This window comes from Eublepharis macularius, chromosome 4, assembly GCF_028583425.1.
Source record: "Eublepharis macularius isolate TG4126 chromosome 4, MPM_Emac_v1.0, whole genome shotgun sequence".
NCBI classification, from domain to species: Eukaryota; Metazoa; Chordata; class Lepidosauria; order Squamata; family Eublepharidae; genus Eublepharis; species Eublepharis macularius.
The window spans coordinates 181,535,412-181,558,894 of record NC_072793.1 but is presented as its reverse complement, the minus strand read 5'-3'; the positions used below and the strand labels follow the sequence as shown (position 1 = coordinate 181,558,894).

Below are 23,483 nucleotides of genomic sequence, written 5' to 3'. Positions count from 1 at the left end.
CGAGGGAGAGGCAACAGCTGGCCCTCATTAGAACAGCAATAAAGGAAGACGCTGAGAAGACCAAGCGTGGAAGCAACTCAGCTCGCCACTCCCTGCTACCTGGACGTTCGTGTACCTTGCTCTACTGCTTGTTTGGACTTGACCTTGGCCTGCCTATTGACTACTCTTCTGCCTGCCGCTCTCTCACTCCCTGACTGATAGCCTGACCCTGGCACCTGGCCTGACTCCTGGACCCTGGTTCGCTGTCTTGCAATACTGAACTCCTGCCTGCTGTGTTCAGCCCTGCAGTACCAGTGAGCCTCCTGCCTGCTGTGCCCAGCCCTGTGCGCGACACTTCCTTTCAGTCAAATTCCTTTACTCACTATTGTCTTTGCCCTTAATCAAAATGGTGAACTTCCTCTCCCTGACCTCCTCCTGATGTATCAGTCCCTCGCCGTTTATCTTCCGTCTTCCCCTGAGCGTGTTTCCCGTCCCTTCTCGATGGCATTAAAATCACACTGTCTCTTGCGATCATTCAGCCGACTCTCACTTCCTCCTCCTGTGTACTAAATGTTGCCTCGATGGTACTACAAAAAAACTGACTCTCGCGATCTTTCAAGCGGTTCCCACACTTCCTCCTCCCCTTCGGACTCACACTGACCACAGGTATTCAAAACAAAATTTTCTCTTCCCTTTATTTAACTTCTCTTGTAGTTTAAAGTCCGTTTTTCCACTCGTCATCACTTCATATTTCCCTCCGCCATGTTGCCTTCAACAATTTTAAAATCTCGGTCTTTGTACGCTGTTATCCTCATCGGGGAGATAGCGATCTCTACCCCTCCAATCTATTAGGGCTGTACTCACTGTTTCAATTGTCAAATATAGTTCAATATTTTCCCCTGAAGCTTGAGTACGATGGTCCTATGCCACTCAATTTGACTCCAACAGCTGCTGCAGAGATATTAGCCACCTTTCTACAAGGAGATCTCAAGGCAGGGGGAGAATCCTTTATTCAGAACCCCCCTCCGCCTGAAATTCAGAACCCCCGTCTCCCTGAAATCAGGGGGCCGCGGGCGATCTGAGCACCCCGCTGGCCAGAAACAGCACGGTGGAAGATCCGGCTCCCCGAATAATATTAGACTGCCATGGTCCCAAAGCGAAAGTCCAGAGATGATCCTTGTCAAGGAAAACTACCACCACACACTTCATGGAACATAGAAGGCAAAATTAAATGATGGTGGAATGGCTATTCGCCAGTGTGCTTGTCGAGTTGTATGGTAAGGTGGCTGCTATCATTGAAGTTCTTCCCATGTCCTAAGTATTTATATGGGTCCTGCCCTGTGTGAACATTTTCATGTTTAGGCTGTCAGACTGAGAGCAGCTCTTCCCATACTCCAAGCATTTATATGGCTTCTCCCCTGTGTGAACTTTTGATAGTTAAGGAGCCTTTCGGAGAGAAGAGCTGCCCACACTCCAAGCATTTATATGGGTTCTCCCATCTGAATCCTGTAATGTTTAGTGAGGACACCACTATGCGAGAAGCTCTTCCCAAAGTCCTAAGCATTTCAATGGTTTCTTCCCCATGTGAACCTTTCAATGGCTAGTTAGGTGGCTATTCAAAAAGAAACTCTTCCCAGACTCCAAACATTTCTATGGCTTTTCCCCCATCTGAACCTTTTGATGTCTAGTTAGGTTGTCATTCCAAGAGCTCTTCCCTCATTTCAAGCACATATATGGCTTCTCCTTTGTGTGCACCTTTTGATGGCTAGTTAGGTGATCATTCACAGAGAAGCTCTTCCCACACTCCAAGCATGTATATGGCTTCCCCCCTATGTGAATCCTGTGATGCTTACTGAGGCCACCACTAAGCGAAAATCTCTTTCCACACTCCAGGCATGTATATGGCTTCTCCCCTGTGTGAATCCTGCGATGTTTACTGAGGCCACCACTAAATGAAAAGCTCTTCCCACACTCCAGGCATGTATATGGCTTCACCCCTGTGTGAATCCTGTGATGATTAGTGAGGTCACCACTTAATGAAAATGTCTTCCCACACTCCAGGCATGTATATGGCTTCTCCCCTGTGTGAATCCTGTGATGCTTAATGATGCCACCACTATCTGAAAAGCTCTTCCCACATTCCAAGCATTTATATGGCTTCTCCCCCGTGTGAACTTTTTCATGTCTAGTTAGGACGTAAGATTCAGAGAAGCTCTTCCCACATTGCAAACATTTATATGGCTTCTCCCCTGTGTGAAGCTTTTGATGTCTAGTTAGGGTACCTTTATAAGAGAAGCTCTTCCCACATTGCAAACATTTATATGGCTTCTCCCCTGTGTGAAGCTTTTGATGTCTAGTTAGGGTACCTTTATAACAGAAGCTCTTCCCACATTCCAAACATTTATATGGCTTCTCCCCTGTGTGAAGCTTTTGATGGCTAGTTAGGGAGTCGCTCTGAGAGAAGCTCTTCCCACACTCCAAGCATTTATATGACTTCTCCCCTGTGTGAAGCTTTTGATGTTTAGTTAGATTGCTAGTTTGAGAGAAATTCATCCCACACTCCCGGCATTTATATGGCTTCTCCCCTGTGTGAATCCTGTGATGCTTAATGATATCACCACTATTCAAAAAGCTCTTCCCACATTCCAAGCATTTATATGGCTTCTCCCCCGTGTGAACCTTTTGATGTCTAATTAGGGTACCTTTATAAGAGAAGCTCTTTCCACATTCTAAGCATTTATATGGCTTCTCCCCTGTGCGAACCTTTTGATGTCTATTTAGAGTACCTTTATGAGAGAAGCTCTTCCCACATTCCAAACATTTATATGGCTTCTCCCCTGTGTGAAGCTTTTGATGGCTAGTTAGGTTACCTTTATAAGAGAAGCTCTTCCCACATTCTAAGCATTTATATGGCTTCTCCCCTGTGTGAAGCTTTTGATGGCTAGTTAGGAAGCCGCTCTGAGAGAAGCTCTTCCCACACTCCAAGCATTTATATGGCTTCTCCCCTGTGTGAACCTTTTGATGGCTAGTTAGGTGGCAATTCTCAGAGAAGTTCATCCCACACTCCAGGCATGTATATGGCTTCTCCCCCATGTGAACCTTTTGGTGTCTAATTAGGGTACCTTTATAAGAGAAGCTCTTCCCACATTCCAAGCATTTATATGGCTTCTCCTCTATATGAACCTTTTGGTGTCTAGTCAGGAGGCTATTCAAAGAGAACCTCTTCCCACACTCCAGACATTTATATGGCTTCTCCCTTGTGGGCATCCTCTGATTCTTAGTCAGCTTTCTACTCTGAAAAAAGGTCTTTCCACATTCTGAGCGTTTATACGTTTTCCAGTATGTTGAAATGTTCAGACATACTTTAAGTCTGAGTTTACATCTCAATGCTCTGGCTTTCCTCGGACCCTTATGCTTTTTTTTTTTTTGAAAAGTTTTTTATTGGGTTAGAACATTTTTATTTTTACATTACAATCAATTTTCCCCTAATTTTCCATTCCTAACCCCCTCCCTTTCCCCCCCTTTTGTTGACTTCCAACAGCTTTCCCACCCTCTGTCCCTTTTCCCTTTCTTCTATTAAATTCCTCTGTCTAAAACAGATATACATTCTCCATTATATTAAGCAGTACATCTTTAACTCCTTTACTTATTATACACCCAAACTATACGTCTTTAGATAAACAATTTATCCCATTTTCCAGTTTTGAATATTTCTATATAAAACTATATATCATAAACCATAAAAATTTCCCACATTTAAATCAAACAATTTGATTTGTTCTCTATATATTACTCATTTCATCTTCTTATGGTAGTTCTATATAACTCCTCACATAATCAATCAATTTAACTCTTCTATACATTCAGTTTGGTGCATATAAATCTTATCAAAGAAAGAAAATATTGTTAATTACTCAATCCTCATGTTTAAACCTTATCATTAATTATTCTCTATCAATGTTCTATCAATTAACCTATACATATCTATATATATCTCAATCAATTAATCTAACTGCTTATAAATTCACATTTCTCTTCCTCCCCCGGTAAAGTCACCCCTCTCTTTTATACTTTTATTATACTTCAGTAGTTCTCAAATTGCCACAGTTTTCCTCCCACCTCCCATTTCTTCTCCAGATATTGTTTCAGCTTCTCCCAGTCTGTGTTAAACTGCCCTGAGTCCAGATCTCTCAGTTTTCTTGTCATCTTATCCATTTCAGCCATATACAGCAATTTGTAGATCCAATCTTCAATAGTTGGCACTTCCTGTACTTTCCATTTCTGCGCATACAAAAGTCTAGCTGCTGCAGTCATATAGAAAATCAACGTCCTATGATGGGCTGGAATTCCCTCCATTCCCAAATTTAGCAGCAGGAGTTCTGGGTTCTTATTTATTTGAAACTGTAAAATTTCACTCATTTCTCTTATTATTTCCCCCCAGAACTGCCTAGCTACCTCGCACGACCACCACATATGATAGAGGGAGCCCTCATGTTTCTTACATTTCCAGCATTTATTAGAAGTATTCAAGTTCCCTAGCGCAATCTTCTTTGGTGTCATGTACCAACGATAGATCATTTTGAAAATGTTCTCTTTAATATTAATACATGTCGTTGTCTTCATTGTAGTTTTCCACAAGTATTCCCATGCCTCCATTGTTATTTCTTTATTGAAATTTATAGCCCATTTCACCATCTGTGTTTTAACTATCTCATCCTCAGTATACCATTTCAACAGTACTTGGTATACCTTGGATATTCTTTTCTTGTCTTCTTTAAGAAGGGTCTGCTCTAGTTCCGAGTTCTCTGTTCGTATGCCCCCTTTTGCAGAGTCCGAGTTGTATAAGTCTCTAATCTGTCTATACTGGAACCAATCATAGTTAGGTGATAGTTCCTCTTGCGTCTTTATTCTAAGTTTAGATACTTCAATCTTAGTTATTTCTTTGTACGTTAAACATTGTTGTTCATTATCAACAGCTCTCGGATCTATCACCTCATATGGAACCACCCACAAGGGGGTTCCTTCTTGTAGGTAAGTTCTGTACTTCTTCCAGATTGTATATAAACTTCTCCTTACAAAATGATGCAGGAACATCGAGTTGACCTTTACTTTGTCATGCCATAGGTATGCGTGCCATCCAAAAAATTTTTTATATCCCTCTAGGGCTAATAGTTTCTTATTCTTTAATGTCATCCACTCTTTTACCCAAACTAGGCAGATTGCATCATGGTAAAGTCTCAGGTTGGGCAGTTGCATTCCGCCTCTTTCCTTTGCATCTTGTAGAACTTTTACTTTCACTCGAGGCTTCTTGCCTGCCCAAACAAAATCTGATATTTTCCTCTGCCATTTTTCAAATTGTTTAGAGTCTCTGATGATTGGTATTGTCTGTAGCAAAAACATTACTCTTGGTAACACATTCATCTTAACTGCTGCAATCCTGCCCAACCATGACAAATTCAGTCTATTCCATTTAATCAAGTCTCTCTCTATCTGAGTCCATAATTTTTCATAATTATTCTTGAACAAATCTATATTTTTTGCAGTCAGCTCAACTCCCAAATATTTCACCTTACTAGTTACTTCACAGTCCGTTGTTTCCATTAACAATTGTTGTTTCTGCTTAGTCATATTTTTACATAGTATCTTTGACTTCTTTTTGTTAATGAAGAAACCTGCCAAGTCACCAAACTCCTTAATCTTGTCTATCACTTTTGGCATGTTCTCCAATGGATCTTCTACAATTAACATTATGTCATCTGCAAATGCTCTAACCTTGTATGAATAGTCCTTTATTTTTATTCCTCGTATTTCCTCGTCTTGTCGTATTTGTATCATCAGAATCTCCAATACTAAAATGAACAACAATGGAGATAACGGGCAACCTTGTCTTGTTCCTTTACGAATCGTCAATTTCTTGGTCAGTTCATCATTCACTACAATTGCTGCAGTCTGGTCTCTATATATTTCTTTAATTGCTCTGATGAATCTTTCTCCCAGTTGTAGCTTTTCCATAGTGGCAAACAAAAAATCCCAGTTTAAATTGTCAAACGCTTTTTCAGCGTCTACAAAGAAGAAACCAACCTCTTTATCGCAACGCTTGTCATAATATTCAATAGCATTGATCACTGTCCTTAAATTGTCTCTTATTTGTCTGTCCGGCAAAAAGCCTGCTTGTTCTTCCTCTATAACTTCCGAGAGCCACCCCTTCAGTCTCTCCGCCAATATCTTCGCAAAAATTTTATAATCATTGTTAAGTAATGATATAGGCCTGTAATTTTTCACGCTAGTCAGATCTTGGCCCTCTTTTGGGATCAATGATATATTCGCTTCGCTCCAAGTGTCTGGAATTCTTTGATCCCTAAAAACTCCGTTCATCACCTCTTTTAGGAATGGTGCCAGTTCATTGGCCATTGTCTTATAAAATTTAGCCGTAAGTCCATCTGGCCCTGGCGCCTTTCCTAGATTTGCGGATTGTATTGCCATACTTATTTCCTCGTCAGTTACTTCCCTGTTCAACTTATTTCTCCAAGCTTCCGAGATCTCTGGAAGTTTGGTTTTCTCCAAATATGATGCTATTGATTCTTTGGTTACTTCTTTTTTATTATACAGCTTAGCATAGAATTTATAAAAGGCTCTACTAATGGTAGTCTGCTCCAGATACGTTTTGTTTTCTTCACAAATTTTATTTATTATTTTCTTTTCCCTTTTCTTCTTTAATTGCCATGCCAAATATTTCCCAGGTTTATTAGCACCCTCAAAAGCTTTTTGATTCAGTCTTTTAAGGTTCCACTCCAATTCTTTATTACTCATTGCTGTTAACTGTTAACTGAAGAATTTTGATTTCCTGATGTATTTTCTTTTTCCCTGGTCTCTTTTTTAACTGTACTTCTTTGGCCTTTATTTTCTCCTCAATCTCTTGTCTTTTCTCCTCTTTCTTTTTCCTTGCTCTACCATTTAAGTCCATTAGTATGCCCCTTACAACCACCTTATACGCGTCCCAAACTTTACTGGTTGGTACTTCTTTATTCACGTTGTATTGTATAAAAAACTTTGTCTCTCTTCTCAATGTTTCCATATTCTCACTTTCCTGTAACAAGTCCTCATTTATTCTCCAGGCTTTCCTTTTTCTCCTTTTTCCAAATTTCCACATAATTGGGTTGTGATCTGAGCCTACCATCGGCATTATTTCTACCTCCTTAGTCCATAACGCTAAGTCCTTTGAGGCCCAGATCATATCAATTCTTGATAATGTAAGATGCCTTGCAGAATAAAAAGTAAACTGTCTGGTTTTAGGATATTCTCTCCTCCATACGTCTTCGAGAGTCTCTTGTTGAATCAACTAAAAAAAAAAAGCTTTGGCAATAGTCCTCTTTTCTTTTGTGCTGTTGTTGACTTTTTGTCTAGTTCCAAATCTGTCACTCCATTGAAATCTCCAGCAAGAATTATCTGGTCATATACAAGATCGTCTAAGTGCTTCCTTAAGTCCTCAAAGAAGCTTTCCTTTGCACCGTTAGGTGCATAAAGTCCGACTACCAACACTCTCTTTAAGTTCCAATTACATTCCACTGCTACAAATCTAGCTTCCACATCTCTCATAACAAATTTTGGCTGCAGCTCCTCTTTTATATACATCACCACTCCTCTTTTTTTCTTATTGGAGGCCGCTACAAATTCTTTGCCCAATTTTCCAGATTTTAAATATTTTACATCCTGTTTTCTAATATGGGTCTCCTGCAAACAAACAATATCACATTTTTGTTTTAGTAGCCAATGAAAAATATTTTTCCTCTTATTCGGTGAGTTTAGTCCATTTACATTCCAAGATAATACTTTACACTCCATATTCATGGTTTTGTTGGTAAGTCTTTTTCATTGTCCTTAATAAATCTCTCCATCTCCCGCTCAGATCTGATGCGCTTTTTTGCCCCTCCAAACTCAAAGGACACTCCTTCCGGTAACTCCCATCTGTACCTAATGTTCATGTCCTTCAAAGTCTGAATTAACACTCTATATTTTTTCCTGTCCAGTAACACTGATCTGGGCAATTCCTTCATTATGATAATCGTCTTGCCATCAATCTCCAATGGATCTTGAAATTGTTTTGTCACAATCCTCTCTTTCATGTTTCTAGTTGTAAACTGCACGATCACATCCCTTGGTAGTTTCCTCTGGGTTGCAATTCTCGAGTTCACACGGTACGCCACATCTAGGATAGCCACAATTTCCTCCTCCTCCTTCCCCAGGTATTCAGCCAACACCTCGGTCATCTGTTCTTGCGCTGACTTCCCTTCCGCTTCTGGCAGACCACGAAAACGAAGCTGCTTCTCCATGTGTTTAGTTTCTGCAACTGACATCCTCCCCTTCACCAATCTCATCTCTGTTTGTTGCGTTTCTATTAAATTCTCCATCGCGTCTTCTACTGTTTTGACTCTCTGCTTCGTTCCTTGTAATTCACTGCTAATCGTTTCCACGCCTTTTTTCACTTCTGACAGCTCCGACTTTACTGTCTGTGTAACTTCTTTGACCTCTTTAATAAGCTCCAATTTCGTGTCCTTAAGTTCTTTCATCATGTCTATAAGTTTTTTGTCCAAATTTTCTATTGCCGATTGCCACTCTTTTTTCGACATCGTGGGGTTTGCTTTAGCTCGCTCCCACGAATCCTTATGCTTTTTTTTAATCTCCTGCATTTCATCATGGCCTGGCTCCTCAGTTATCTTTTTTCTCTGATAGGAAAGCAATTTCTTCCCCTGCTTCTGTTTTGCTTCCCTTTTGCATCTCTGCTGCTTCTCTGGTGCCACTTGATCCTTCGGTTTTGCTTCTCCCTCCAGATCTTCATTTCCCCACACAATTGCTCTTTCTTGTTCCTTCTCACTTGCCATTTCCCTCACATCTGCAGCTGAAAAAGAAAGACAAATGAAATACGAAAAAGGAGGAAATATATTAGCAAATAAAACACGTATAGAACTTTTTACATTGAGACCCGAGGGACTGAAATAACTGCAGGAATATGTAATCACTATCAACAAAGTCCGTTGTGGGAAAAAATACAATGGGCTCTACAAAGGGGAGGGCAGACAGGCCCTTTTCCTCCATCACTGATCCTGGCTGGATGGAGGCAGGGGGCAGGCATGGCCACCCCTCTGTTACTGACCCTGGCCGAGTGAAGGGCAAGCCAGCATTGCCGCTTGCTGCACACCTGATCCTAGTGTGGGAGAGCTGCCATTGCCATCTGCTCCACACCTGAGCACGGGAGGGTGAAGGGAGCAGCACTGCCGCCTGCTCTGAACCTGTTCATGGAGAAAGGGGTGGACTTTCTCCGACATAAGCAAGCTAGCACAGGTGAAAATGCGGAGAAGAAATGAAGGACAAAAGAATAACACCGTGATAATATGCAAAAATATATTCTGTGTAATGAAACTCCTGGTATTTATCAAAGACTCACAAACAGAAACTAACAGAGTGTCAAGTAACAATGAATAACACTTTCATCCAAAAGTATTGTTTAAGCAAGTTACTCGGGCAAGAAAAAAATGGGAGGGGGTGGCTTCAAAGATAGCATAAACAAGGAAGTCCGAGAAGCCACAAACACAATGATACAACTTTATTGGTTCTATACCTTCGGAACCCACATTAAAGGCACCATGTACGATAGGGGTGTGCAATTCGGGTATATGATACCCGAAAAAACCCAAAACAACCTGTTTCGGGTTTTCCCGAAACGTTTCAGAAAACCCGAAACCTTTCGGGTAGTCTGAAACCGCGATTTCTGAAACGTTTCTGTATTTTAGCTTGTTTTAGTAATGCATTTCAATGGGAAAAAGCCTCCCCCAGGCTTCCCGGAAGCCTGGGGGAGGCCTTTTCCCACCAAATCAAGCCAACATTGGTGGGGACCTTCCTTTAACTCCCCTCTAACAACCCCCCAAGTGTCAGAAAGATTGGACTTTGGGGGGCCAAGTTATGCCCCCCCAAAACAGGTCCCCCTATCCTCGCCTAAATTGGAAAGGTTTTTGCTTGCTGCTGCTGTTCTCTTACGTTGTGGATGCTGCTGCTGATCTCCATGTTTCCTATGGGGGGAAAATGAAGAGGCAGGCTTGTCTTTCTAGGGGGGGCATTTTGCATGCAAAATGCCCCCAACCCTCAGGGGCCCTTCTCCTACCTTTCCTCCCACCCCCCACCAAGGCTCAGCCCCAAGACTCAGCCTGCTCCCACTTGGGGGGGCATTTCATGGCCTCCCAAAGTAGGTGCTCTCAGCCCCCAAAGTCCACCCCCTACAGCCCCACACATACCCAATTCTCCCCCAGCTGCCACACACAGATCCAAACCCCACAGTAGCTCCTCACAGGCCCAAATCCAGCCCCAGCAGCCCCACACAATTCCAGGAACAGGCTGGCCAGCCTTCTCCCTTTGTTTCCTATGCTGTGAACTATAACACTCTGTTTTCCAGAGCAAATGTGCACAGCCCAGGGATGCCACAATGGTGGACACACTTCTGAGTGCCAGCTTGTCCCTGTGAAAGAGCACCTGAACCACAGACACCCTCCCTCAAATTCCCCCACCACCTACAGAGATGGCTGGCCAGCCAGCCCCATTGTTCTCTATGATGGACAACTGGACAACAAAGAATAAAAAACGAACAACACAAAGTTTTTTAAAAAACATTTCTCACTTTCAAAGTACAAGTAGGCAAAGCATTATGACAGAGCAGTCCCCCACACAGAAAAATAACATGAGTCACTTAAGATCAGAGAATCACAAAAACACAATTCCTGTCAAAAACACTTTATTTCTTGAACAGCTTTAGGTTACACAGCAGGGGGGCACACCAACAGTATCTTACACAAAAATAACACAACTCACTTCACATTAAAGAATCACCCCAAAAAATTGCTGTCAAAAGCACTTTATTCTTTAACTGCTTTAGGTTACACAGTAGGAAGGCACAACAGGGCGTAAAAGCAGTCTACTACACAAAAATAACAACTCACTTCACATCAGAGAATCACTCAAACCAGATCCCCCTATCCTCGCCTTAAAAAGGGAAACATGAACTTTTTTATCTTGCTGCTGCTAATCTTCATTATTTCCTATGGGGAAAAAATAAAGAGGCAGGCTTGTCTTGCCAGGGGTGGCATTTTGCATGCAAAATGCCCCCCAACCCTCAGGGGCCCTTCTCCCACCTCTACTCCCACCCCCCACCAAGGCTCAGCTTGCTCCCACTTGGGGGGGCCATTTCATGGCCTCCCCAAGTAGGTGCTCTTTTCTCCACCAATTCCACCTGGGGGAGGCTTGTCTTGCCAGGGGTGGCATTTTGCGTGCAAAATGCCCCCCCAACCTCTGGGGCCCTTCTCCCACCTCTACTCCCACTCCCCACCAAGGCTCAGCCTGCTGCCACTTGGAGGGGTAATTCATGGCCTCCCCAAGTAGGTGCTCTCAGCCCTGAAAGTCCACCCCCCACAGCCCCACACAAACCCAATTCCCCCCCAGCAGCCACACAGAGACTCAAATCCTGATTCCCCACATTATCTCTTATTTCTCTTCACAATGTTACAATTCATGCACACATTCCCTTGAGAAGCCCATTTTTTATGCTCTAGCCCCAACCAAAGGAGAAATACCTCACCTGTCCCAGAATTTGGATCTGTAGGATCTCTCTGCTACTCTCTAATGTCTTCCAGGTAGTTTATTTCTCGGTGGAGCAATGCATAACCCCTTCAAAATTTAAACTCATCTTGTTAATAAGAGTGACCACTCCTATGCATGATTTAAAGGGGCCGCTAGCAATTCATGATCAAAACCAAATGATTAATGCTGGAACCCTGATCTCTTTCATTCAAAGAGTAAATATATTAGCCCAGGAATGGAGAGAAGTCTATGTCGTTATTGAGACCATGAGGTGTCAAACTGCGAAGGCGGAAAATCCATCGTGTTTCTGCGCACAACAAATCCCTGCGGGGGTCTTGCAATTGTTTGTGATCCAATATCTGAAGTACAGAGAAAACAAATTTCTGTTCCTGAGTGTGATGCTCTACAAAATGCTGACTTAAAGGAGCCTCAAGGACCTTATTACGAATTCTAGATAGATGCTCTTGTATAAGTAGTCTCAATGGTCGGGTAGTACTCCCACTATATAATAAGCCGCATGTGCAGCGGACTATGTACACAACTGATGAAGTAGAGCAGGTAGAAAAGCACTTACTGTAAAGGTTCCTACCGGTCATGGGATTTGTAATACAAGAAAGTTTGACTGAGAGGTCACAGATGTTGCAGTGGCCACATTTGAAATGCCCGATGGACAAATTGCTGGGTGGGATCCTACATTCAAAGTCAGAATGAATGATCATATCTCTAATGCTCTTAGTTTTTCTAAGACCTATCAACGGTAGGGCAGTGTACCCCGGGACTAATTGTAACACATGCCAATTCCGTTTGACAATTTTGATAATGTCCTGGGCCAATGGAGAAAATTCTAAAGACCAGGTGATGCTCTCACTAGGTGGTTTTACAACTGAAGTCAGTAACTGGTTCCTAGGAACCAAGTGGGATCTAAGTTTAGCATTTCTAACCACCTCTATAGGATACCCCCTGTCCACAAATGCCCTCTCCAGTCTATTAGCCTCTCAGTTGTAGTCTTCAAAATGGGTAGAATTACGTTTAAGTCGTAAGAACTGACTAAAAGGGACGTTCCTTTTCAAACTTGGGCTGTGGTGAGAAGAGAAATGAAGGTAGGCGTGGCAATCTGTGGGCTTTCTATAAGCTTTAACCCCTAGCTTGCCATGATCTGTCTTATACACATATACATCTAAAAAGTTGATCTGCTCATGGGTATACTGCCACGAAAATTTTATATTAGTATCAATGGAATTCATCCACGTGTCCAAACTCTCAACAAGGTTCTCATTGCTCACAATAGCAGCCATGTCATCAATGTAGCGACCAAAGTATAAGATTTCTTTGTAAAACAGATTTTGAGCTGGATTAAAAAAAAAACTTTTCCTCCAGCTCAGCCATATACAGGTTAGCGATACTGGGAGCCGCGGGGCAATCCACCGCGACTCCCTTGCATTGAAAGTAGAAACAATCCCTGAAACGAAAGTAATTCTTTTCAAGAATAATATCGACTAATTGGAGGACAAAAGGGGTGGGGGGTGGAGTTTCAACTCCTCTAAACTGGAGTGCATTCTCAACAACTGCTCTAGCCCCCTCATGGGGGATGGATGTGTATAGGGATTCTACATCCATAGTCATGAGGACAGCTTCTTGTGGGATGGTAAGTTGCTCAACCTGGTTAATAAAGGATGTGGTGTCCCTGATATAGGACCTGGTGGTTTGAACCAGAGGCTGCAAAATTTGATCCACAAAAAAGGATAAAGGTTCAAGAACAGAATTTGAACCTGACACAATTGGGCGACCAGGAGGAGGTGTCCTGTTTTTATGCACCTTAGGAAGGATGTAAAATACTGGGGTGCGGGGAGCCGGGTTGATTAAATCTGAGTACAGATCCTGACTGATGTCTCCAATAGCTAATGCCTCACTCAGTACTGTGCTGATGATTCTCTGTATGTCGGGGAGGGGGTCTTTATCAAGTGGTAAATAATTATTTCGATTACTTAGCTGTGAATCTACCTCCCTGAGGTAGTCCATGGTATGCATAATAACCACCACCCCTCCTTCGTCAGCGGGTTTCAAGGTGATGGACCTATCCTCGTCCAGTTCATTGGGAGCCTGACATTCTAAAGTAGACAAATTAAACCAACTGCGCCGAGGTTTCTGTTCTAATACCTCAACTTCCCTCTTAATCAATTTCTCAAAGATGTTAATTGTATGGTCATCTACATGGGGAACAAAGGTAGATCTGTGTCGCCCCCCTCCCCTTTTGCCTGTCTGTCGCTGGGCACCAAATAATCGGCGTAACTTAATCAATCTAATAAGTTTGTATAGGTCCACCCTCGTCTGAAATGCATTATAAAAGCCTAACCCTTTGTTCAAAACTGAAATTTCTGGAGGGGACAGGACCTTACTTGATCAATTGAAGACTAGACTCGGAGCCTGCCCCTCCAGGGTCTGCCTCTCCCTAAAAAACGACTCAAGCGTTGGTCTCCATAGGGCACATTTCTGTTTCTCAAGTTACGCATTGCCGGTTGCTCATCTCCCGAAAAGTCGGTGTCTGAAGGGTCCGTAGTCTCAAAGTCAGATCCGGCCTCTCGGACTGGTCCCCAGGTGACTCGTTTCTTCTTCCTCTGTGTAACGTCCCTGTCTTCCCAGAAGTAAATATGGCCGCTGGCAATAGTCATGACGGTCCCTGCTCAGTTTCTTGTTTTTAATGTCCTTAAGTTTCTGTTCGCACTCCTTGACTAGACGGTTGGTATTTGCTAATCTAAGATCATGCTCATCGTTAGAAAGTGATCCCTTGATTGTCTCACTTAAAGGGGCTACTTCAGTTTGCAACTTGCCTACTTCAGTCTCAATTAATAACGGCATTAAATCAAATGCACAACGGTTTAATACTGAAGCCCAACGCTTCTTGACAGCATCATTGTCACGGATTGGGGGCTTGTCATTGTCATTGGGGGGCTTGTTTATTCTCAGGCCCCAAGGAATCACGTTGCATTTACTGTATTCCGTGAGGGAAACGGCATGTGAGTAGAATCTAGCTTTTTTGGTGAGCTTCAGCTCCAAAACATCCCAGTCCTCATTTGGGGCTGAGGAAGAATCTGGCGGCACATCCTTGGTGATGGCTAAAATTCTAGCACGCTCTTCTTCTGTGTAAGCAAACATTTCGGTGCCATCCATGTTTCCCAACTCAGGCAAGAAAAAAATGGGAGGGGGTGGCTTTGGAGATAGCACAAACAAGGAAGTCCGAGAAGACACAAACACAATGATACGACTTTATTGGTTCTATACCTTCAGAACCCACGTTAAAGGCACCGTGTACAAATAAAAAGCCAGTGAGTCAATACAAATAAAGCTCCTGGCTAGAGTTGGCAACGGGCTGGCCGGCTGAGGCTTTAATCCCGTTTCGCGCTATTTGCTTCCTCAAACCCTATAGAAAGCCCGCAGATCGCCACGCCTACCTTCATTTCTCTTCTCACCACAGCTCAAGTTTGAAAAGGAACGTCCCTTTTAGTCAGTTCTTACGACTTAAACGTAATTCTACCCATTTTGAGGACTACAACAGAGAGGCTAATAGACTGGAGAGGGCATTTGTGGACAGGGGGTATCCTATAGAGGTGGTTAGAAATGCTAAACTTAGATCCCACTTGGTTCCTAGGAACCAGTTACTGACTTCAGTTGTAAAACCACATAGTGAGAGCATCACCTGGTCTTTGGAATTTTCTCCATTGGCCCAGGACATTGTCAAAATTGTCAAACGGAATTGGCATGTGTTACAATTCGACCCGGGTGCACTGCCCTACCGTTGATAGGTCTTAGAAAAACTAAGAGCATTAGAGATTAGAGAGAGAGCCTTAATTGAGACTGGGAACCTACTTTGCTTCAAAGTCTCACCCCCATCTGGCTGGAAAGGGGAAGACTTTGAAGAGAAGGAAGCCCCCTCCCTTCAAAGTCCCCCTCCCGCTCCCTGGCAGGCTGCACTCTGCCGCTTGTCAGGGAAACCCCTAACAATTGGCTGAGTTGGGGACTTAAGTGTCCCTCTTCCTGCCTGTGCAGCGGCAGGAAGACGGAGATTTAAACCCCGGCAGGCTGTATTCCACAACTTGCTGGAAACACCAACAAACAGCTGATCGGTGGTTTAAATGTCCCTCTCCCTCCTGCTGCACAGCAGCAGGGAGAGGGACATTTTCAGCCCCTTGGCCCGAAGCTACACCAATAGTCTTTGATTCGAGGTTAGCAAAATGGCCGGGCATACTACCACCCTTCTCTTGAATTGCTTCCTCGCCTCTCCTATGTTTTCTGGTTAGCTCTGTGTGTATGCTGTATGTATTTTCTGTCTCCTTGCCCTCCTAACAATTTTTGATAAAAACTATTCCTGTTAAAAATCTGCCTGCTTTTTAAAGAGTTCTCTAGACGAACGATTCTAATATACACTGGAGAAAAGATCCTAGTTACCCTCCTCTCGCTGCCTGTCCTTGTTGCTAATTCCTTCAACTGCTTCCCAAATAGATGGTCTCCTCGTGAGTTGAGGGACTTAGCTACAAGGAGAGGCAGCAAGAGAAAGGTAACTGCTGGATCTTCACCAGGATCATTCCTCTATGAACGCTTTAATAAACAGGTGGATGTTCAACAGGAGGGTTTTTTATTAAAGTGAGTAATAACGAGCAATTTCACAGAATACACACAGCACACACTAAGAGAACTGGGTAGAAAACAGTGAATGAATTGGAAAGCACTTACAAGGACGGTGATAGTTATCAACGTAAAATAAAGGGAGCATTTGTAGGAAATCAGCACAGAGACGATCTGTGCTTTGTGGCAAGAGTGTGTGTGTGGCTCAGACACACAGTCTGAAGGTGTGTGTTGGATCAAAGAGACATACATCCCTGGGCCGGAAAGCAGTCATTGTGCATGATGGCAATGTAAAGGATGAAAAAAGCTCAATTTGAGCACCTTTCTTCGGCAGCCAGATCTTGGCCGGAGACCGCGGAGGTCCTCCCGTTGCCACCAGTGGGTGGTGATGGCAAAGTAGCCGGGATGGCAGCCGCTCCACAGGTCAGCCATGAAGTGTACTGTTTGGCTGACAGCTCTCTGCGCACCATGTCTCGCACTGACTCATACAGGGCAGGCACGACTCGACGCCCAAGGGTGTGCCATGACGGCATGGAGAACCATGGGGCAAAGTGCTGGAGCACCAGTTAGAAGCCCACACCCTCCACGCCCGATAGGGAGAAGCCTTGCAGGGCAATCATCTGCACCACCATACAAACGCCCGCCTTCTGAGCCCCAGACCCTCATCCTTTTTGCAAGCACCACCCCCGACCCCGGTAGAACAACTTCTCCAAGGGCGGCCTGCCTGACCCTTCTGCTCCCACCCGCAGCTCCCTCGGGGCAAGGCTTCTTGCTTGGGGTGCATTCTGGTGAATCTCCCACCAATCCCGGATCAGACGAGCTGGTGGCCCTCTGACTCCTCCCGATGGATGTTTCACAGGCAGAGGACGGAGAACACAGGCTTGGATGGTGCCTCTTCAGGTGCCTACTCAGGGCCGTCGATGACAGGGGCTTCGGGTCATTGCCCCTGCACACCAGGCCCTCACACACACAGCACTGCACCACAGGGGCTCAGTCAGAAGGGCCCTCAGCCAAGGTGCTCACTGAGCTTGGCCCCAGGGCCTGGCAGCAGCCCTGGAACCAGAGGGAGGGAGGGAGGGACTAGAGCCCTAGCCCACCACTCCCACAGACCTGACCAGATCAGGCACTAATAATAATGGGTGTGCCCTCAACCGAATTGCCCACTGAACTTGGCCCCAGGGCCAGACAGCAGCCCTGGAACCAGAAGAGAGAGATCCCTATCCCAAAAATCCAAGCTCAGTTATACTCTGTCTCTCTCCCAAAAGCTAGCAAGTAGCAAGCAACAGCTCTGTCCCACTCCACTGCTTACCGAAAGTGAAAGCCAGCCTGGGAGCCCAGTGCTTTTTATAAGCAGAGGTCCCATAGAGCAACGCAGGAGGGCTGTGGTTGGCCGTTGAAATATGAACTGCAGGGATTTACTACCATGAACCTAATTTGACATCATCCATCTCTCCTGACCAGAGCCCTCTTCATCAACAGATTTCTCTGCAGCCTGAATGTATTGAATGTTTTCTTTTTCAGGGACTGTAATATCCCCACGAGCAAGAGTTCCAATCTTTTCTCAGTGGCCAGTGAAAGTTGGGTCAAAGAAAAATGCAGCCCCTCCTCCCCTCTTTCCCCTTCTGTAGTTGGGATAAAAGGGAGAGGCTCCTTACCCAGAGACACCAGGGTCTCGTAGTTTTGCTGCATCACTTCCCAGTAGAGTTTTCTTTGGCCCGGATCCAGGAGAGCCCATTCCTCCTCCGTGAAGAACACAGCCACCTCCTCCAAGGACATCTGGGAGCTCTGAAAGAGGAAAATGTTGCCCCCTTGATCATCGATTCCTATTCCTGAGCATTCAAGAAAGAAAGCAGAATCCCACCAGCCAGCCATTTGATCAAGTGAATACTAGGGATGTGCGTTTCGGCATTCAGAATGCCGAAAGAATGCCGAAACAAAAGTGTTTCGGCATTCTTCAAGAATCCCGAAACGTTTCGGGGAATGCCGAAACGTTTCGGGATTGCCGAAAGAAAAACCCGAAACGTTTCGGGATTCTTTCGGCATTCTTTCGGCATTCGAGAATCGCCATTTTGATTTTGCTAGCCGTTTGCCTTAGCAAGCGGCTAGCAAAATCCTGCTGGAAGCAAAGGCTTCCTGCAGGCTCTTAGAAGAGGGGAGGGGGGGAGAAGGAGTGAATCACTCACTCCTTCTGTCACCCCCCACCCCTCTTGCAAAGGAGGATAGGGAATCCTGCTTTGCCTTGCAAATGCAAGGTGCAAGCATTGCATTGCACTTTGCATTTGCAAAGCAGCAGAGATTCCCGCCAAAACTAACAGGTAGGGGAGGGGGAGCAGGAGGAGGGTGGCTCTTGGAGTGTGGGTGGGGAAAGGCAGGGGAGGGGGGACTTTAGGAGTCACCAATCCCTCTGCTGTATTTTCATGCCAGCCAATAGATTTAAATCTTTGGCTGAGGCTGCAGCAGGGGGTTTAAATTTGGAGCTAGACTGTCTGGAGCACCTCTGATGCTGCTGCTGCTGACCGAGAGAGGAGAAGAAGAGAGACTGCACTGCACCTGGAGCCTGGAGGACATCTGCCTGGAGGATCAACTGTGCTGCTGGACATCCTGAGAGGACACCTGGTAGGCCTTTTTAAAATTTTTGAAAAATTTTTTGATGCTGGGCAATGTGCTGCTGTGGCCTGCCTCTGCAAAAAGGTGTTGCAGTTTATTCTTGGCATGGCCTGGGGGACAGGTTGGGCAGACAATGTTTGATGGTGGGGTGGGGGTTTCAGCATTGGTTGTTGTGCTTGCCTTCTTAAAGCTTGATCCACTGTTTTAAGATTAAAACAAGAGTGTGCCAGCTTTGGGCCTACACAGGCCAGAAGCCTTTCTTCTGGCTGGCTCTCACAGTTGTGCTCCACAATCTGGAATGGTGTGGCTTGCTTTTCTGTGTCTGGTCCCCTGCTTGCAAGGATTCCCAACAGGCTCTGTCCTGATCAACTGTGCCAGCCTGTGGGCCACACACAGGTATGGCCTGGGGGACAGGTTGGGCAGACAATGTTTGATGGTGGGGGGGGGGTTCAGCATTGGTTGTTGTGCTTGCCTTCTTTAAGCTTGATCCACTGTTTTAAGATTAAAACCAGAGTGTGCCAGCTTTGGGCCTACACAGGCCAGAAGCCTTTCTTCTGGCTGGCTCTCACAGTTGTGCTTCACAATCTGGAATGGTGTGGCTTGCTTTTCTGTGTCTGGTCCCCTGCTTGCAAGGATTCCCAACAGGCTCCGTCCTGATCAACTGTGCCAGCCTGTGGGCCACACACAGGTATGGCCTGGGGGACAGGTTGGGCAGACAATGTTTGATGGTGGGGGGGGGGGTTCAGCATTGGCTGTTGTGCTTGCCTTCTTTAAGCTTGATCCACTGTTTTAAGATTAAAACAAGAGTGTGCCAGCTTTGGGCCTACACAGGCCAGAAGCCTTTCTTCTGGCTGGCTCTCACAGTTGTGCTTCACAATCTGGAATGGTGTGGCTTGCCTTTCTGTGTCTGGTCCCCTGCTTGCAAGGATTCCCAACAGGCTCCGTCCTGATCAACTGTGCCAGCCTGTGGGCCACACACAGGTATGGCCTGGGGGACAGGTTGGGCAGACAATGTTTGATGGTGGGGGGGGGGGGTTCAGCATTGGTTGTTGTGCTTGCCTTCTTTAAGCTTGATCCACTGTTTTAAGATTAAAACAAGAGTGTGCCAGCTTTGGGCCTACACAGGCCAGAAGCCTTTCTTCTGGCTGGCTCTCACAGTTGTGCTCCACAATCTGGAATGGTGTGGCTTGCTTTTCTGTGTCTGGTCCCCTGCTTGCAAGGATTCCCAACAGGCTCTGTCCTGATCAACTGTGCCAGCCTGTGGGCCACACACAGGTATGGCCTGGGGGACAGGTTGGGCAGACAATGTTTGATGGTGGGGGGGGGGGTTTCAGCATTGGTTGTTGTGCTTGCCTTCTTTAAGCTTGATCCACTGTTTTAAGATTAAAACAAGAGTGTGCCAGCTTCGGGCCTACACAGGCCAGAAGCCTTTCTTCTGGCTGGCTCTCACAGTTGTGCTTCACAATCTGGAATGGTGTGGCTTGCTTTTCTGTGTCTGGTCCCCTGCTAGCAAGGATTCCCAACAGGCTCCGTCCTGATCAACTGTGCCAGCCTGTGGGCCACACACAGGTATGCTGCTTTGGCCAAGGTAACCCTTTTTGGTTGCTGGCCTGGCACTCACAGTTGTGCTCCACAATCTGGAATGGTGTGGCTTGCGTTTCTGTGTCTGGTCCCCTGCTTGCAAGGATTCCCAACAGGCTCCGTCCTGATCAACTGTGCCAGCCTGTGGGCCACACACAGGTATGCTGCTTTGGCCAAGGTAACCCTTTTTGGTTGCTGGCCTGGCACTCACAGTTGTGCTCCACAATCTGGAATGGTGTGGCTTGCGTTTCTGTGTCTGGTCCCCTGCTTGCAAGGATTCCCAACAGGCTCCGTCCTGATCAACTGTGCCAGCCTTCGGCCCACACACAGGCCTGCTGCTCCGGCTTTGGTAACCCTTCCCGTTTGCTGGCCTGGCACTCACTGTTTTGCTTCACATTCAGGTTGTTTATCGTTGGTGGACCTCTTCTGGACTGGACTGCACTTGGTTGACATCGGCCTGCAGATCTCTGTGTGGAGGATCAACATTGCTGGACATCTGCACTGGTGGACTGGTAGGGTTGTTGTTAAATTTGGTTTTTGAGCTTATGTCTGCTGCTGTGCCTACCTGCAAGCATATGCTTTGGCTCTGTCTTTATGGCTTGGGCCGGGGGGGGGGGCATTTTCTGGTTGGGCAAGAGGATATTGTTTGGGGGTTAGGGGGGCCAGCATTGATCGCAGTGCCTGCTTTCTTTCATGTTTCATTTTTCAAGTTTGAGTGTGGGGTGGGCATGAACTGCTGTTTCACAGGACTAAAAAATGAGTGTGCCAGCTTCTGGCCTGCACAGGCCAGAAGCTCTGCTGGGTGGATGTGTTTTGTTTTGCTGCTGGTTGGCCCTAGCCTTTAAGGGGGGGGGGCTGACTTGGCTTGTGCAACGGGGCCTTGAATTTTGGGGTTGCGTGTGCGGCGTGTGGTGTTGACTCTGCTAACATTTCCAATTTTCTTGACAGCATCGTGGAGGAGAGGAGGACCAGCTGCAAGACCGCCTGAACATCGCTGGACTGCAGGACTGGTGTTACTGTGAGCGAGTCCGGGTTCACATTTGGGTGGCCTTGGGGGTGGGTTCTTGCTAGCTTGGGAGGGGGGAGGCTCATCTTCAAAACACCACATCCACACCCCACACCGACATACCACAGAAACATCGGTCCCGCTAAATAGTGTCTCTTAGGTAGGTAGGCCAGTTGGTAGGTGATCAGTGGATAATTGCCCTCAACATAATTATTAGGGAAACCGAGCCTAGTTTTTTTTAAAAAACTAAATAGGGACTCAGCAGGGAAAGCATTAGTGAGTGAGTGTTAGGTTTGAATTCTATATATATATATATATATATATATAAAAATTTGTAATAGCTGTCAATAGGCTTCCCATTAGTGCCCCCATAACTAGGGTTCCACTGCCCATCTCTGGCACCCGTGGTGGTGCCAGGCCGGCCCGGGCATACTAGTGTGTGAGTGTTTAAGGCTTTGTCACCTGTTATTGGGGTTTAGGGCCAGCTCAATTCCAGAGGAATTCAGCTGATTGGCAGGCTCAGGTTCCCTGACATAAATAGGGTTGCTTAAAAAGGCACTTGATTGTTCATCTCCAAGTCACAGAGCCACTAGAAACACAGATTTATAGCAGGTTAGTTAGGTCTTGAAAACAAAGTTGACCTTTGTTTTCTAAATCTTTTCTGATTAGTTAGGGTTGAATTTGGGAGGGGAAAGTATGTCAGAGAGGAAAGCAGAGAGGGGACCCGGGGGAAAGGCTAGGGAGAAATCTAGAGGGGAGGAGGGGAGGGGGAGGGGGACTGCTGCGGCAGCCCCTCCATCTGAGCGGAGGAGGCCCTCCCCTGCGCTGCTGCCGTTCACCAGCCTGGCTTCTGGTGACAGGAAGAGGGTTCGCAAGACTCTCTTTCCTGAGGCAGCTGCTGGAGGGCCACCCCCAACCCGGGTGCGTGAGGCAGGGGCTGGCACTGGGCAGGGGCCTGCTGCTGAGGCTCCTCCTCCTCCAGTGGTTGCGAGCCAGCTGCTGGAGGAGGGGCAGCATGTGGTGTCTCCTGGGATGGGCGCGGAGCACATGACTTTCCCTGCGCTCCCGCTCACCCCAGGAACCCGGAGGATGTTGGAGGAACTGCCCGTGAGACCCCCCCTGGGGCGGTCCACCCCAGTTTCCTCTGAGGCCAGCAGCAGGCCTCTCGCGGCTGTGCAGGAGGAGAGGACGCGGGAGGAAGAGGCAGAGACTGTGGTGGAAGAGCCCACATCTCTGCCCCTTCAGCCTCGTCCATCCCCACCTGCCCGGCCGAGAGTGGGACACGGTGTGTCCGGCCAGAGCACCTCACAGGAGGTGCCGCAGGGTGGTCCCGAACGCGCTTCTCCTGGGAAGCGTGGGATGCCCTTTTCCTCCGAAATCTGGAAGCACTTCCAGACAACGGAGGATCCCCGAGCAGCCCTGTGCCTGCATTGTAGGCAGCGCGTCAGCCGTGGCAAAGATGTGTGGCATCTCTCCACGTCTGGGATGAGGTACCATATGAAGAGGCACCACCAGGCGGTGCTTCTTCGGGAGGAGGGTTCGAGTGGCGCCGCACGGCCGCCAGCTAGCCAGAAGGAGGCAGGCTCCTCTGGTGCTCTCCCCCCAAGGGTACCTGCAGGAAAGGGACGCCAAGCCTCTCTCCCGGAGATGCTTGGTATGCAGGGCGCTAGTGTGCCCAGAGAGGGGATCCGGAGGGCGAGCAGGCGCATCACGCGCCACATCGTCAACATGATAGCAGTGGATGGGCAACCGTATTCCGTAGTTGAAGACTTCGGCTTCTCAGGGCTGCTCCAAGATTGCTTTCCCTGGTACGCCGTCCCTGCTCGCACGTCGTTGAGCAGATCGGTGGTGCCCTCGTTTTACAGGGCTGCCAGGGATCATGTGAAGGCACAGCTGTCCCGGGTTGCCGGGAGAACTGTGCACTTCACATCGGACATCTGGACCTGCCCAAGTGTGCAGCAAGCGTACCTCTCGCTTACTGCTCACTGGTGGGAACCCGAGTCGGTTCTGGGTGGGGGCCGGGGGGAGGTGCCTAGCACAGCTAGACAGGGAAGGATGCGAGACCGCC

At 46.5% G+C, this 23,483-nt stretch overlaps 1 protein-coding gene across 1 annotated transcript in view; it reads right to left on the bottom strand.

The window, feature by feature from the left end:
* Positions 1-1,483: 1,483 nt before the first annotated feature.
* LOC129326995 (zinc finger protein 91-like) overlaps positions 1,484-23,483 on the bottom strand; it is a 51,840-nt gene continuing 29,840 nt past the window's right edge. Inside the window, exon 4 of the mRNA XM_054975358.1 lies at positions 1,484-3,150. Coding sequence (XP_054831333.1) covers positions 1,696-3,150 — 1,455 coding nt within the window. The 3' untranslated portion in view covers positions 1,484-1,695. The remainder of the gene's footprint in view (positions 3,151-23,483) is intronic.